This window comes from Selaginella moellendorffii, unplaced genomic scaffold (assembly GCF_000143415.4).
Source record: "Selaginella moellendorffii unplaced genomic scaffold, v1.0 SELMOscaffold_82, whole genome shotgun sequence".
NCBI classification, from domain to species: domain Eukaryota; kingdom Viridiplantae; phylum Streptophyta; class Lycopodiopsida; order Selaginellales; family Selaginellaceae; genus Selaginella; species Selaginella moellendorffii.
Window position 1 is genome coordinate 146750 of NW_003314343.1, and position 12972 is coordinate 159721.

The following is a 12972-nucleotide window of genomic DNA, read 5'->3' on the forward strand; positions in this document are numbered from 1 at the left end:
TCTCAACTCCATCTCGAACTCCATCTCAGGTCCCTTTTCTAGAGACTCACTTATTGCTCACTTCGTGTTTGTTCCTTGAGCCCTTCATTGGGAGTTCCACTCCTGCTCTCGACCTTTCAAGTTGGAGCTTTTAGTCCAAACGTGTTACGCTCGTTTGGCTTTCGTTTCGGCCACTACCACGTGGTACCCTTTCGGCTCCACTTTGGGGCCTAGGGGTTTTGTGTCTCACAAACTGGTGGGAGTTCTAGACAAGGATAGGAGGAAGACTACAAGGTGTATGTAGGTCTTTAACCTAGGATGGTGGAGGAAAGTCCACCTTGATCTTTTTTTACATTATCAAAGCGGTGAGTGAGGCGAAGAAGGGGTAGCTTTGGCCTAGGTGTTGTCTCAAACTAGGAGACTTTGTGGCTTTGCAACAGGATGTGGAGCCAAATAGGGAACGAGTCAGCTTGGGGGCTTGGACACAGGCATTTATGACCCCAACACCAGCTTGGGAGGATGGCGATGTGGAAGTTTGGTTTGTTGTGTCTCCTAAACAGAATGTTGGGCGTCCTTTTTGGGTTACGAGAGGCAATATACTGCTGCCAAAAGGAGACGAACAGGTCATATTGATGGTGACAGATGACAAAGTCAAGGGTAGGATTTGAGTAGTACGATAAGCTTTGAAGCAGTTGGTGGTGGTTCAATCGATGGCCCCACTAGAGGGGGATGGCATTCTCAAATGGTGGTGATAGCAACTCATCGAGGATCTGGATTGGGACTCAATAGCATGGAAATGAGGAGCAAGGAGCTTCTTCTCGTTTGAAGTCAAGGAAGCATAGGATGGTCTCTTGACTAGTAGGGAAGAGGCCTGAGGGGAGATCCCCAAGCTCTGGAAGAAATGGATCGAGCAAGGAGTTGAAGCAAATCAAGTTACAACACGCTTACATTCTAGAAATTACCGGTATAGGAGAAAGTCAAGGCCACCTCTTGGTTGGTGGCAAATAATGGGCTGCTAGTAGGATAGCGGTTCTAGGAGGAAGCATGCCGATGATGCAAAGAGTATAACGAGCTAAAGACAATGCGATATGCACTGTGGGAATGTGATGTGGTGAGAGAGGTATAGCGACAGATCTTCAAGGCGATGCAGGAATTATGAGACATTCTGGAGTTTGAGGCTTAGAGTGGGGATATCCTCCACTGGTTCAAGGGAGCTAGAGGTCCAACTATTAGTCCAGCTTGGAGGCGTATTCGCTGTCACGGGTGACATAGATGGAACATGCAAGTCCAGTGGGATGCGACAGGGGATGAAGTCGGGATGTCAATCCGAGAGGAGATGGGCCATGACCACTGGTCCATCTAGAGAGCGACAAGAGTACAAGCACTTTGGGAGGCACGGAACTATTGTCACTTTGATGGGCAATAAGCGAGGATAGGTTGGAGGTGTGGTTAAGTGACTAAAGTAAAATGGAAAATTTAGTCGCTTTTGGTGGTGGTGGCATCGTGGTGGAGACTCACTCTTGCAGTGGTGTGTCTTTATTATGCCATCCTGAAAGAGTGGGTGAAACCAAGGCAGCTAGAGGAGTGGCAGTCCAGGTGGCTCCCATTGCAGTGGCGCCGCCTAGACTCCGTTCTACATTCTGCTCAAGTGGGAAACTTGGACATCAACATAATTCAAAGGAGATGACCACATCCACTTCTACTTCAGCATTAGGTTGAGCTGCAACACAAGAGGATCACATAGAGTAGCTCATTGAAAGGGTGGCACGCCTAGTTTTTGTACTAGTCCCATTAGGACATGAAGAATGTACATATACGTTTATTGAAACATAGACTAACAATTGATTTTATATATAAAGCTTTAGAGGCCATAGTCTTTATGCATAAAATTGTCACTGTCTAGACCAAATAAGGTAATAGATATATAACATTTCCCTCATAATCTGATGAGTGGAAGGTAGACTAGAAAGAAGTATTCACAAGATCTAGAATGAGATTACAGAGCACTTGCTCATGATATTCACAATCTTAACCTCCCTTCAGAATAAACTAAATCATTGCTTAATCAAGCTAAAGAAAAACTTGAAAGAGAGCGAGTTGAAAGCATATTAGGTACACCTCAATAAAAAGGAAATCAAAAATCCCAATACAACTTTGATGGTCATTCAGAATACGTGAATCCATACGCTACTCCTCCTTGGCAGTATCGACATATAGAAAATGCCTCTGCTTCAGTTGAGAATAGTGGAACACAAAACAATTGAAGTGATTCCTCATAATAGGAAGAAGAGCTAAATTTACAGCCCTTACCCTCTGATGGTGATCTAGGTTCCCTTACAAACTAAACACCTATTTTGCTTATACTAGTTGCAAAATAGAGCATTTCCTGTTAAATAGCAATGAACATGATAGCAATTGTAGAAATAACAATAGGCCTTATCATCACATATCTATCCTTTTCTAGAATTAAAGAAGAGGACCCACAATTATATATTGAGTAATACATAAAAGCAATTAAGCTCAATCAAATAGATAGGCAAAAAAAAACTTTTTCTTTATATGCTCAAAAACAAAGCCAATAATTAGTACTATAACAATGATGTCAAAAAGCTTGGTGCATTTGATGAGCAAACAAAGTTTTTCCTTAAGGCTTTCTCTATGAAAACAAACACAAGAAAAAACTCTGATGAGTTGCAAAAGCTTCATCAAGGAAAATCTGAGACAATTAAAGATTATACAACTCGATTCAACAACCATTATAAGCATTATAAAAACTTAGTATCAGACAAATGTGTCTACGCCTATACATATAGGGCCTAAAGAAAATTTATCATGAACATGCGATAAAGAGACCTCATACAAATTTTGATGACTTAAAAAAAACCATAATTGCCTATCAATATCTTATAAAACAATATGATATAGTAGATATAGTGAAGTCAGACAAAAAGATGACTTTTCCTTGTTCTATAGATAGGGAAACCAATTGTCTAAGAAGCCTTAAATTGCAAATCAATCTTAAATAAGGGATTTGGTATATTAGATGCAAGAAAATGTTAAGTCCCAGAGTTCGTACTCTGACCAAAAAGGTCATAATTCTTTATGAGAATTTTCTTTTGGTTGATCTCCAAACTTTAGCAAAATCGCTTCCACAACACCTACAAAATAAACTTGTCAAAGAATGAACAAGGCTTGCTAATAGTTGGTTGGGTCTCGTTACTGTAGAACCACAAAAATAATCACTAAAGCCATCGTGTGAAAGGAGGCACACAAATAGCAAGAGAAGGCACCACAAGATAGCCATGCTCACCTAGAAGACATGCCATAACTTTAAACTATATACCCTAAACCCGAACTATAAAAAGTAAATCTCTGTATAGACTTAAACTATATACCCTAAACCTGAACTCTAAAAGGTAAACCTTGTGTAAATTAGTCTCACACTGGAGGCAATGTAGCAACGGATTAGCTCTAGGTTGTAGATTGAGTTTTCCTTGCCACATAGAAGAGTTGTTTGATTATAGATACAGTGTTTATATTAAAGTATGTAGCATACCTACATTTCCTACCATACAAGCTAGCACTCCATCTGTGGAAAGTGCATGCCACTATAAGCACATTTTATTTGCTTTTGCGTCATTTTCCTTTTTAGTTGGTGCATCCATCCACTTTGAATAAAGTTGCTTAAATTTGTTATGGAAGTTAGACTTAATGCAGTGGCAATATTCATTGATACTTGTTGCCCAATAAAATTCATAGCTCTTTTCTCTACCTTGTTATGGGTAACTTTTATCACCTCCAAATGCTTATTGCATAGCAAACCAATTAACACCAACAGCATCTACCATGAAACCACAAATGTTGGGTTTCTTCTCTATTTGCTATTCAACAACCTCAAACATATAAGTTGCCTAAGTTGAACATATAGCACTACTACTTACCCATTAGATATGGTTCACGCATGAACTAACCTCTCTTACCCCAATCTTTCATCCCACAAAAGAAAGCAAGCCATAAGCCACAAGCTGTGAGCTATGAGTTGTTAGTGACCTAAGTGATTTCTGTGTTAATCTTGTTTTTTTTGGCGCTATTGAGAGTTAAGGATGATTTCTACTTCATCATCACTCATTTTATCTTAGCTTTCAAATTCAATTCTTCTTTGTTAGGCTTTAGTCATGATACAAACACTAGGTAGCTCTTCTGCATCTCACCATTCTACCTCAATGTGACTAGCTGTAAGTTGTATATCCTTAAGGGGCTTATCATTCTTGCTTGATGATTCAGCTTAATTGTATGGCCTAGGAGTTTTAGCTTAATCATACTCTTTTGGCCTTTTATAATCTTTAAGCATATTATAGCCTTTAAACTGATTGTATTCTCTAGGTTGATTATAATCTTTAAGCCTATTTTCCTCATGGCTAGGTGGATAATCTCAAAAATTACTTATAGAAAAATAACCCCAATGGTCACCTTGCCTTTTAGCATGTGGGTATCATGTTTGGCATTTCGATTATCATTGTAATCATTCCTTCTACGATAACTTCTATCGTCAAGTAGATAGTTTTACTTACATGTTATTTTATCAACTTAGACTACCTATTGGCTTCTTAATTGTTTAAACAAGGTTTTATATTCTTTAGTTATATGCCCCTCTTTTTTACAAATTTGGCACTTGATCAATTGCAATTTGCATTCTTCCTTGTTATGGCTTTTATTTTTGCATCTGATACACCAAATCCCTTATTTGAGATCGGTTTGCAATTTGAGGCTTTTTAGACAATCTATAGGACTGATTGTAAGGTTTAGGGTTTAAGGTTTAGGGTTCCCTGTCTACACCAATTATCTAAAAAGCCTCAAATTGCAAACCAATCTCAAATAAGGGATTTGGTGTATTAGATGCAAAAATGAAAACCATAATAAGGAAGAATGTAAATTGCAATTGATCAAGTGCCAAATTTGTGAAAAAAAGGGCATATAACTAAAGAATATTAAACCTTGTTTAAACAACCAGGAAGCCAATAGGTAGCCTGAGTTGATAAAATAAACGATAGAAGTTATTGTAGAAGGAATGATTACAATGATAATCGAAGTGTCAAACATGAATACCCACGTGGTAAAAGGCAAGATGACCATTGGGATTATTTTTCTATAAGTAATTTTTGAGATTATCCACTTAGCCATGAGGAAAATAGGCTTAAAGACTATAATCAACCTAGAGAATACGATTAGTTTAAAGGCTACAATATGCTTAAAGATTATAAAAGGCCAAAAGAGTATGATTAAGCTAAAACTCCTAGGCCATACAATTAAGCTGAATCATCAAACAAGAATGATAAGCCCCCTAAGGATATACAATTTACAACTAGTCACATTGAGGTAGAATGGTGAGATGCAGAAGAGCTACCTAGTGTTTGTATCATGACTAAAGCCTAACAAAGAAGAATTGAATTTGAAAGCCAAGATAAAATGAGTGATGATGAAGTAGAAATCATCTCTAACTCTCAATGGCGCAAAAAAAAAACAACAAGATTAACAGAGAAATCACTTAGGTCACTAACAACTCATAGCTCACAGCTTGTAGCTTGTGGCTTGCTTTCTTTTGTGGGATGAAAGATTGGGGTACGAGAGGTCAGTTCATGTGTGAACCATGTCTAATGGGTAAGTAGTAGTGCTATATGTTCAACTTAGGCAACTTATATGTTCGAGGTTGTTAAATAGCAAATATAGAAGAAACCCAACATTTGTGGTTTCATGGTAGATGCTATTAGTGTTAATTGGTTTGCTATGTAGCAAGCATTTGGAGGTGATAAAAGTTACCCATAACAAGGTAGAGAAAAGAGCTATGAATTTTATTGGGCAACAAGTATCAATGAATATTGCCACTGCATTAAGTCTAACTTCCATAACAAATTTAAGCAACTTTATTCAAAGTGGATGGATGCACTAACTAAAAAGGAAAATGACGCAAAAGCAAATAAAATGTGCTTATAGTGGCATGCACTTTCCACAGATGGAGTGCTAGCTTGTATGGTGGGAAATGTAGGTGTGCTACATACTTTAATATAAACACTCTATCTATAATCAAACAACTCTTCTATGTGGCAAGGAAAACTCAATCTACAACCTAAAGCTAATCCTCCAGTGTAGGTTTACCTTTTAGAGTTCAGGTTTAGGGTATATAGTTTAAGTCTATACAAAGGTTTATCTTTTATAGTTCGGGTTTAAGGTATATAGTTTAAAGTTATGTCTTGTGGTGCCTTCTCTTGCTATTTGTGTGCCTCCTTTCACACAATGGCTTTAGTGATTATTTTTGTGGTTCTGCAGTAACGGACCCAGCCAACTATTAGCAAGCTTTGTTCATTCTTTGGTGTTGTGGAAGCAATTCTGCTGAAGTTTGGAGAGCAACCGAAAGAAGATTCTCATAAAGAACTATGACCTTTTTGGTCAGAGTACAAACTCTGGACTTAACATTTTCTTTTGTCAAACTTTTGTTATGATAGCTGCTCTCGCGTTTAAATCAATTTCCTTTAGATTTTAGTGTTTCTTCTTGGTGGTGGTCTTGTCCCCACCCAAGAAGCGTGGGAGATGGAGCAGCGAGTTCACTCTCGTCACACCATCCAGTGCTGACCACTCGTTCTCGTCGGTGGCCAAGCACTCCTTGAGGCTCCGGCTCTTGCTCGCCTCGCTCCGCCCGCTCCGACAATGATGGAGCTTGATCATCCCCGATGGCGGCTGCTGCTGCTTTAGATCGTCTTCTGTAATCTCTGCCACCACAATCTCCTCCTCCTGCTGCTTCATTGCCGGAGCCGCAGGTACTTTCGTTTCCTCCCTGGATACTCCGCTCACCTTTTTCTTCACCACTGCTTCTTGGGTGGCGGTGGCGTCTTTGCCTTTGTTGAGGTAGAGGCACACCACTGCGCAGTCATCCATCTTCGATGTTGGGTACTTGAGCCTCCAAGCTCTAACGGCGGATTCGACCAGCGATCGAGCCGATGTCGTCTTTGTTGGAGCTGTGGCCACAATCTTGACGACTTCTTCGTTGCTCAGCACGTCCCACACCTGAAAGTGAAAAAGAGAAACTAAGAACTTCAAACTTTAAAAAATGGTGACTTGTCTACTCACCCCGTCCGTGGCAAGAACAACAAATTGATCTCTTTCTGTGATACGGTAGTATGACACCTCTGGGACTGCAATCACTCCAAAGTCCTTGAGACAAAAATCACCAAACGCCCTCGCCATGGCCAGCCCCGGTGAATTGTCGTGCGGTAGCCACACACGGGCAACTTCGGGTTCGTCGTGTAAGGCAAAAACTCGACCTTTGCACTGCCTTATTCTCTCTGCTTCTTCTGCTGACGAACACCAAGGTCATTTCCAAGTCGTACTAGAGATATTCATACCGGGCAAATTGGGTTTGAGATCGACAGTTAGCTGAACTGCTCGTATAGAGTTGTCATCCGCTCGAGATCCCATTACCGCTCTCGAGTCCCCAACGTTACCAAGAACCAGTTCGTCTCCCTGCGCACAGGAACAAAGAGCCATTGGCAACACAGAAAAGCTTGAACAAGACCTGCTTGATGAGCGTCACAGCCGTGGTTCCACTGCAGAAACAGTCGATGATGGGATGAACGCGAAGATCTTTGTCCATCACCTTGTACGACTTGAGATGCGTTTCCTTCCACACCTTGAACATTTCAGGCTCCTGTGCCTCCTCGCCGGAGTCACTCCCCGGTAGCACCTGTTCTTCGGCTTTCTCGGACTCGCCACCATCGGACAAGTTCTTCGACTCCGTAGCCTCCTGCCAGTAGGCCAGCAGCTTTGATGGAAGCGAGTCTCTCACCCTCCGGGCGACAAGATGGCCGTAAGGGCCGTGGCCATCGAAAACGCCACAGAAAGTTGTATCTTTTCGGGAACAAAAGCTCTAAACCAAAAGAGTCTTTAGCAAACGAAAGCGACACAGGACCCAAAAGAAATTCTTCTCACCTCCCACACGATCATGGCGTCCTGATTGACACCTTTTCGCCCTTGCTGCGTGAAGAGACAGGCAGCGCTGTTGGAAGCTCCATTGGAACAGATCCTCCCGGTGACCAGCGCAAGCCTTTGATCGTGCCGCGCCTCCGCTGCCAAGGCCTCCCGCGCCTCCCTTTTCCTGTCCTTCCTACCAGAGTGGCTTCTCTCTTGCTCCTCGCACGAAAGGCAGGACCCCATGAGGGCCCTGATGATTGTCGCCGCACACTCCACCTTGGATGCTCCACTAGTGCCCTGCGTTGCTCCAGCCGCTACGGATCGAGATCTTCGCAAGACTCATCGCTGCTGGGTTGAATTCTGGCACGCTGCCGCCGCGATTGACACTGCGTTCCTGCCGTCATCGGGCGGGATCTTCCAATTCACCCATGCAAAAGCCCCAATTCCCGGCCACAGCGCCTCGTCCCCGATTGCTGTGGCCTCGTAAATTCCCGGTACAGTACGATGTGGTATGGAGAGCTGTAGAGGGCGTGCTTTCGCTAGAAATTCCGTGAATCTTGGGCGCCAGACAAGAATCCACCCATTTCCTGGCTATCCCTACCTGGATCCAAAACCCTGCTGGGATGAGATTGATCGCAGCGCCTTGCTTGCGCGGCGCGAGCTGGAAGTCACAAGTAGCTTGTGAGGATTAGTGCGTCGTCTTGGCGGCGCCCCTCTCGTCGCGCTCCCAAAGACGCTCACTCCACGCGGGCGCCAAAAAGAATCTTCCGACTCGGAATGCCCAGCCAGCCGCCGGCAAAAATTCCGAAACGGAAGATCATCTGCCACGTGGCGCAAATTCGGTCATCTGCGACGGATGTGGTAACGGCCGGTCCGGATGCGCACACGTGGCCGCGGATATTCCCGCCTTGCACGGATTAAGGGATAAGGTTTAGTCAATCATGGAGCTTTCAAGAGAGCGAGAGGACGCTACTAAACAACTGCTCGCATTTAAAGCTCTGGGCGTTCCATTCCATTCTTCAGTGTCCTATTTCCTTTTCTCTTCCCATTCACCACACGTGAACATGGTAAGTTTGATCCAATCAAATTGGCAGTAGAAAAGAGTCACGGTGTATAAGTAGCATACCTGAAAGAAAGGAGCCACCGAAATAAAAAATGCCCATGGTGGTGATGATACGTTTTAGAGGAATTCTGTGCTTTCTTTCCTTTTTGTTGTTCTTGAGTGAGTAGGTCATCCATCTAGAAGGAACAGACAAACAAGCTTGATTGTCTCAGAATCGAAACGAGAAAAGAGAAAGTTTCACGTACGTTTTGGGTTTTGGCGTGTCACGGAGTAGGAGCTGAAGTTTCCATGGCAGTGGCGTCCCTTTTGGAGGATGATCTGTTGAGCAAGTACTGTATCTTACACATTGTCACCATCTGTGCCGGATCGTTTTGAGTCCGTGACATCTCCTGGAGCTTGATCTTCTCGAAGAGATACCGCCGCTCCGCCTCGGCTTCGTTGAGCCGGAGCTTGAGATACCTGCTCGCGTACTCCTCCTCCACTTTCTCCGACTTGGCCAGAGCAATCCGCTGGAGATCATCCGCGTCGCGCCTTGCCTCGTCTGCTCGCTGCTGGAACATCTCCGCCTCCGCCTGCTTCAGCCGGATGATCGTCTCCAGCTCTTCAATCTGCTGCCTCTTGCGCTGCCTCTCGATCTGGAGCTCTGTAAGTTCCCTCCTCTTGTCCTCCACCTCCCTGTCGCACGACTCGAGAGACAGCCGAGCTCGCTTCACGTCCACGACCTTCTCAGCAGCCACGCTCTCCATCTTTGAAACGGCCTCTTTCACCACTTCCGCAATACGTGAGCAAGCCTCCTGCGGCTCCACGACTTTTTTATCCTCGCTCGAATCATCCGCTTCCTCCACCTCCGTTTCTAGGGGCAGAATGAAAAAAATTGAGCAAAATAGAACAAAACCGTACCTTGGAAAAGCCGGTGTATTTCCTTGAGAACGACGCTCACATCGGTCCCACTTCGAAGCCTCTCGAGCGACTCGTGAGCCTTCTCATGGAGTTTTTTACCATTCTGGTCCTCGCTGCCATGGAAAATCCGCCGCAAGCTGTCCAGCTCCCGCACGAGCTCGTTGATATCCCAGTCGGAGGAACACGCTCGAAAAACATCCCTGGCCCAGCCCAAGAGCTCCGACGTGCCACCGCAAGCCCGGCACCTGAAAATCATCTCGGGAGCAGCAGCAGCTCCGCCACCTTTCTTCTTCTTGGAGCTGGTTCCCGTTGTGATCTGCCGAGCTCGCATCGCACAGTCGGTGTGAGTCCAGTGCGAGCAAGAGTCGCATCCCACCCAGCGGCAGGTGTTGACGTCGAAATCAAACTTCCCGCAGAGGAGGCACATACACGAGCTGCAAAAGCCCGTCTTGGCGCTGCAAACTTCGCAGCTACAGTCGTCCACGGGGATCTGAACGTGACATGCCATGTTGCGGCACCTGGTGTGGAAGAAAACTTCGACGAGAGCCGACTGGGTGACGCATATATCCGGGTGGAGGAACGCCTGGATCCCAGTCTTGATCGCCACCAGCAGCTCTAGCTGTGTCCGGTGGGATCGCATGAGTGAAGCGGGAGACAAATCTCCTCGCGCCTGGACGAGCTTCTGGAGGAGCACGAATTCCTCCCTTTGCCTCGGCCCACCCATGCCGGTCAGAACCTCGCGGAGCTCCGCCTTGAGCTCTTCCAGGTACTCGTCGGGCTGTGCGTGGAACCGGCTGGCCAGGGCCTCGATGGGAGCTTGCGCTATGTCGCGGAGGTGGATCCTGTCCATGTTTACCACCTGGTGGACGACCGTGGAGTGATCGTGATCGTGTTCGTGTTGATCTTCCTCCTTCAGGAGCTTGTCCCTCTCTCTCTCGCCATCGCTCTTGGCCACCGTCGCCGCCTCCGCCGCCACCAGCACCGGCAATCTTCTTGCCTCTTCCCCTGTTCTTTCCGTCGGCCAGGTCTCGCGAGAGCTGGCGCTCTCCGACGGCGATTCCCGGCGGCGATCTGGCGATGGGCACGCATCCGACGATGCGAGGGAGAGAGACGTACCGCGAGATTGTGGCGGAGGAGGGGGAGGCGGCGCCGCTGCGCCTGGCGGCTTGCGATCCAGGGACAGACCCTGGCCCTCGCTGTAAGACCAGCTGCGCTTCATGACGATCTTGGACTAGGTGTGGACGAAATCCGCGAAATCCAGCCCCAGCGCCTAGGAATCCGACCTCATTGCAAGCAAAATGTGGCAAGATAGTGCCGGGAATGCCCCTGATAGCCTCGATCCACGAACCCTAGAAGAACGCTGGGGAGCCCTCTCCCATCGGTTAGTTTACTAGAGCCAAGCTTCGAGAACGCCACCGGGTTTCTCTCCATATCTACCAGAATCTTCCCGCATATTCCGTTCAACATCTGACCTGGTCAGCGTGCCGGGAGATTGTGACCGGCTGGTGGCACGAAAGTGGCGGTGACCAGCGCACGCGCCACCCAGTGTAGCCGGTGGCTAGTGCGGTGGTCAGCCGGTCAGCCGGTCGGGCGACCTGGTTGGTGGACGCGAGACATATGCTCCAATCCGATTTAGTCTCCGCAGTACAAGTCAAAGTCAAACTGTGTTTCCTTTTCGCATTTACTAATGCCAGACAATAGCGTGCCAATACCGTTTGATAATGGACGGCTCGGATCACATGCTTTGCGTGACGCAGATAAGTATCTCTTACCTTTAAGCTAAACAAAAGTGGTATCTCTAATAAGAATGGAATATCCACCTTCGATCCGGCGCGTATCACAAGATTGACCATTCATAGTCAAAGCAGCGTGAATTTAGTACTCAAATACTCGCCTCCTCCATTGAAGAGCTCGTAAGTTCTTCACAGACGATCATGGCGTCCTCCTCGATTTTCCGTATTGCAGCGTTCCTCCTTCTGATCGTCCTCTCCAGTTCTTGTGCTCGAGCGCAAGATGGATCATGCTCGGAGTCCAGGCCATGCCCCTCCGGGATGTGCTGCAGCCGGTTTGGATTCTGTGGCACCACCGATGCCTACTGCGGTGCCGATTGCCAATTCCAGTGCCCAGGATCATCAAATCCTCCTTCGGTTCCAAGCCCAGCAGCACCCAGCCAAAACACGGGCGTGATCGCCACTTACTGGGGACAGGATGGCGGAGAAGGAAGCTTGCTCGATGCTTGCAACTCGGGGAACTACCGGATCATCATGGTCTCGTTCCTCTCCCAGTTTGGAAACGGCCAGACTCCGGTGCTCAATCTCGCCGGACATTGCGATCCAGCGGGTGGGACTTGCACCGGATTAAGCTCCGAGATCAGCCAGTGCCAGCAGCTGGGGATCCGAGTGCTGCTCTCCATTGGTGGCAGCACTGGAAGCTACGGCCTCTCATCGAGCAGCGATGCCCAGTCCGTGGCGAGCTACATCTGGAATACCTTCCTCGGCGGGAGCTCCAGCTCTCGGCCCCTCGGCAGTGCCGTACTCGACGGCGTCGACTTTGACATTGAGAGAGGTGCCGTTCCACAGCTCTACGTTGATCTGGCGAGAGCTCTCCGAGGATTCGATGGATCTATGATCCTGGCTGCAGCTCCACAGTGTCCAATCCCAGACGCCAACCTCGGATCCACAATCCAAGTCTCGGGCCTCTTCAACTACATCTTCGTCCAGTTCTACAACAATCCTTCGTGCCAGTTTGATGGCAGTAGTGCATCAAACATCCTCTCTTCTTGGAACTCGTGGGTGTCCGACTCGGTCACGCCATCCTCGGCCAGGGTTTTCATGGGATTGCCGGCATCGTCCTCGGCTGCTCAATCTGGAGGATTCATGCCAAGCTCTACTTTGATCTCCCAAGTTCTTCCTACAATCAGATCTTCTCCGAAATATGGCGGCGTCATGCTCTATGCTGTGAGTTTTGACCGCCAGACCTCCTACAGTAGCTCCATTCGCTCCAGCGTCTAGAGCGCTTAAATGTTCGTGGCGCTAATCTTGATTTTAAATTCAGTGAATATACTATAC

At 46.5% G+C, this 12972-nt stretch overlaps 3 protein-coding genes across 5 annotated transcripts; 1 reads left to right on the top strand and 2 right to left on the bottom strand.

Moving 5' to 3' along the window:
- Positions 1-6382: 6382 nt before the first annotated feature.
- LOC9629292 (probable protein phosphatase 2C 66) lies at positions 6383-8748 on the bottom strand. Of its 2 annotated transcripts, none has more exons than XM_024661378.1 (5): positions 7960-8748; positions 7547-7897; positions 7377-7494; positions 7102-7328; positions 6383-7038 (listed from the first exon to the last, which is right to left on the bottom strand). In XM_024661378.1, the coding sequence occupies exons 1-5, from the start codon at positions 8182-8184 to the stop codon at positions 6514-6516; spliced, it is 1446 nt and encodes a 481-aa protein (XP_024517146.1). In that variant the 5' UTR covers positions 8185-8748; the 3' UTR covers positions 6383-6513. The 2 variants fall into 2 exon arrangements, with proteins under 2 accessions (XP_024517146.1, XP_024517147.1); XM_024661379.1 differs by having other exon boundaries at positions 7102-7325; positions 7960-8745.
- A 110-nt stretch (positions 8749-8858) lies between these two features.
- On the bottom strand, positions 8859-11325 carry LOC9629801 (OBERON-like protein). Of its 2 annotated transcripts, XR_002990537.1 has the most exons (4): positions 9905-11325; positions 9250-9857; positions 9068-9180; positions 8859-8982 (listed from the first exon to the last, which is right to left on the bottom strand). XR_002990537.1 is itself a non-coding variant. In XM_024661377.1 (3 exons), exons 1-2 carry the CDS (start codon positions 11121-11123, stop codon positions 9268-9270), a joined length of 1809 nt encoding a protein of 602 aa, XP_024517145.1. In that variant the 5' UTR covers positions 11124-11325; the 3' UTR covers positions 8886-9180; positions 9250-9267. The 2 variants fall into 2 exon arrangements, 1 of the variants encoding a protein (XP_024517145.1); XM_024661377.1 differs by having other exon boundaries at positions 8886-9180.
- A 514-nt stretch (positions 11326-11839) lies between these two features.
- LOC9629802 (acidic endochitinase) lies at positions 11840-12971 on the top strand. The gene has a single exon (XM_002987445.2). The coding sequence runs from the start codon at positions 11956-11958 to the stop codon at positions 12913-12915; it is 960 nt and encodes a 319-aa protein (XP_002987491.1). The 5' UTR covers positions 11840-11955; the 3' UTR covers positions 12916-12971.
- Position 12972: the final 1 nt, after the last annotated feature.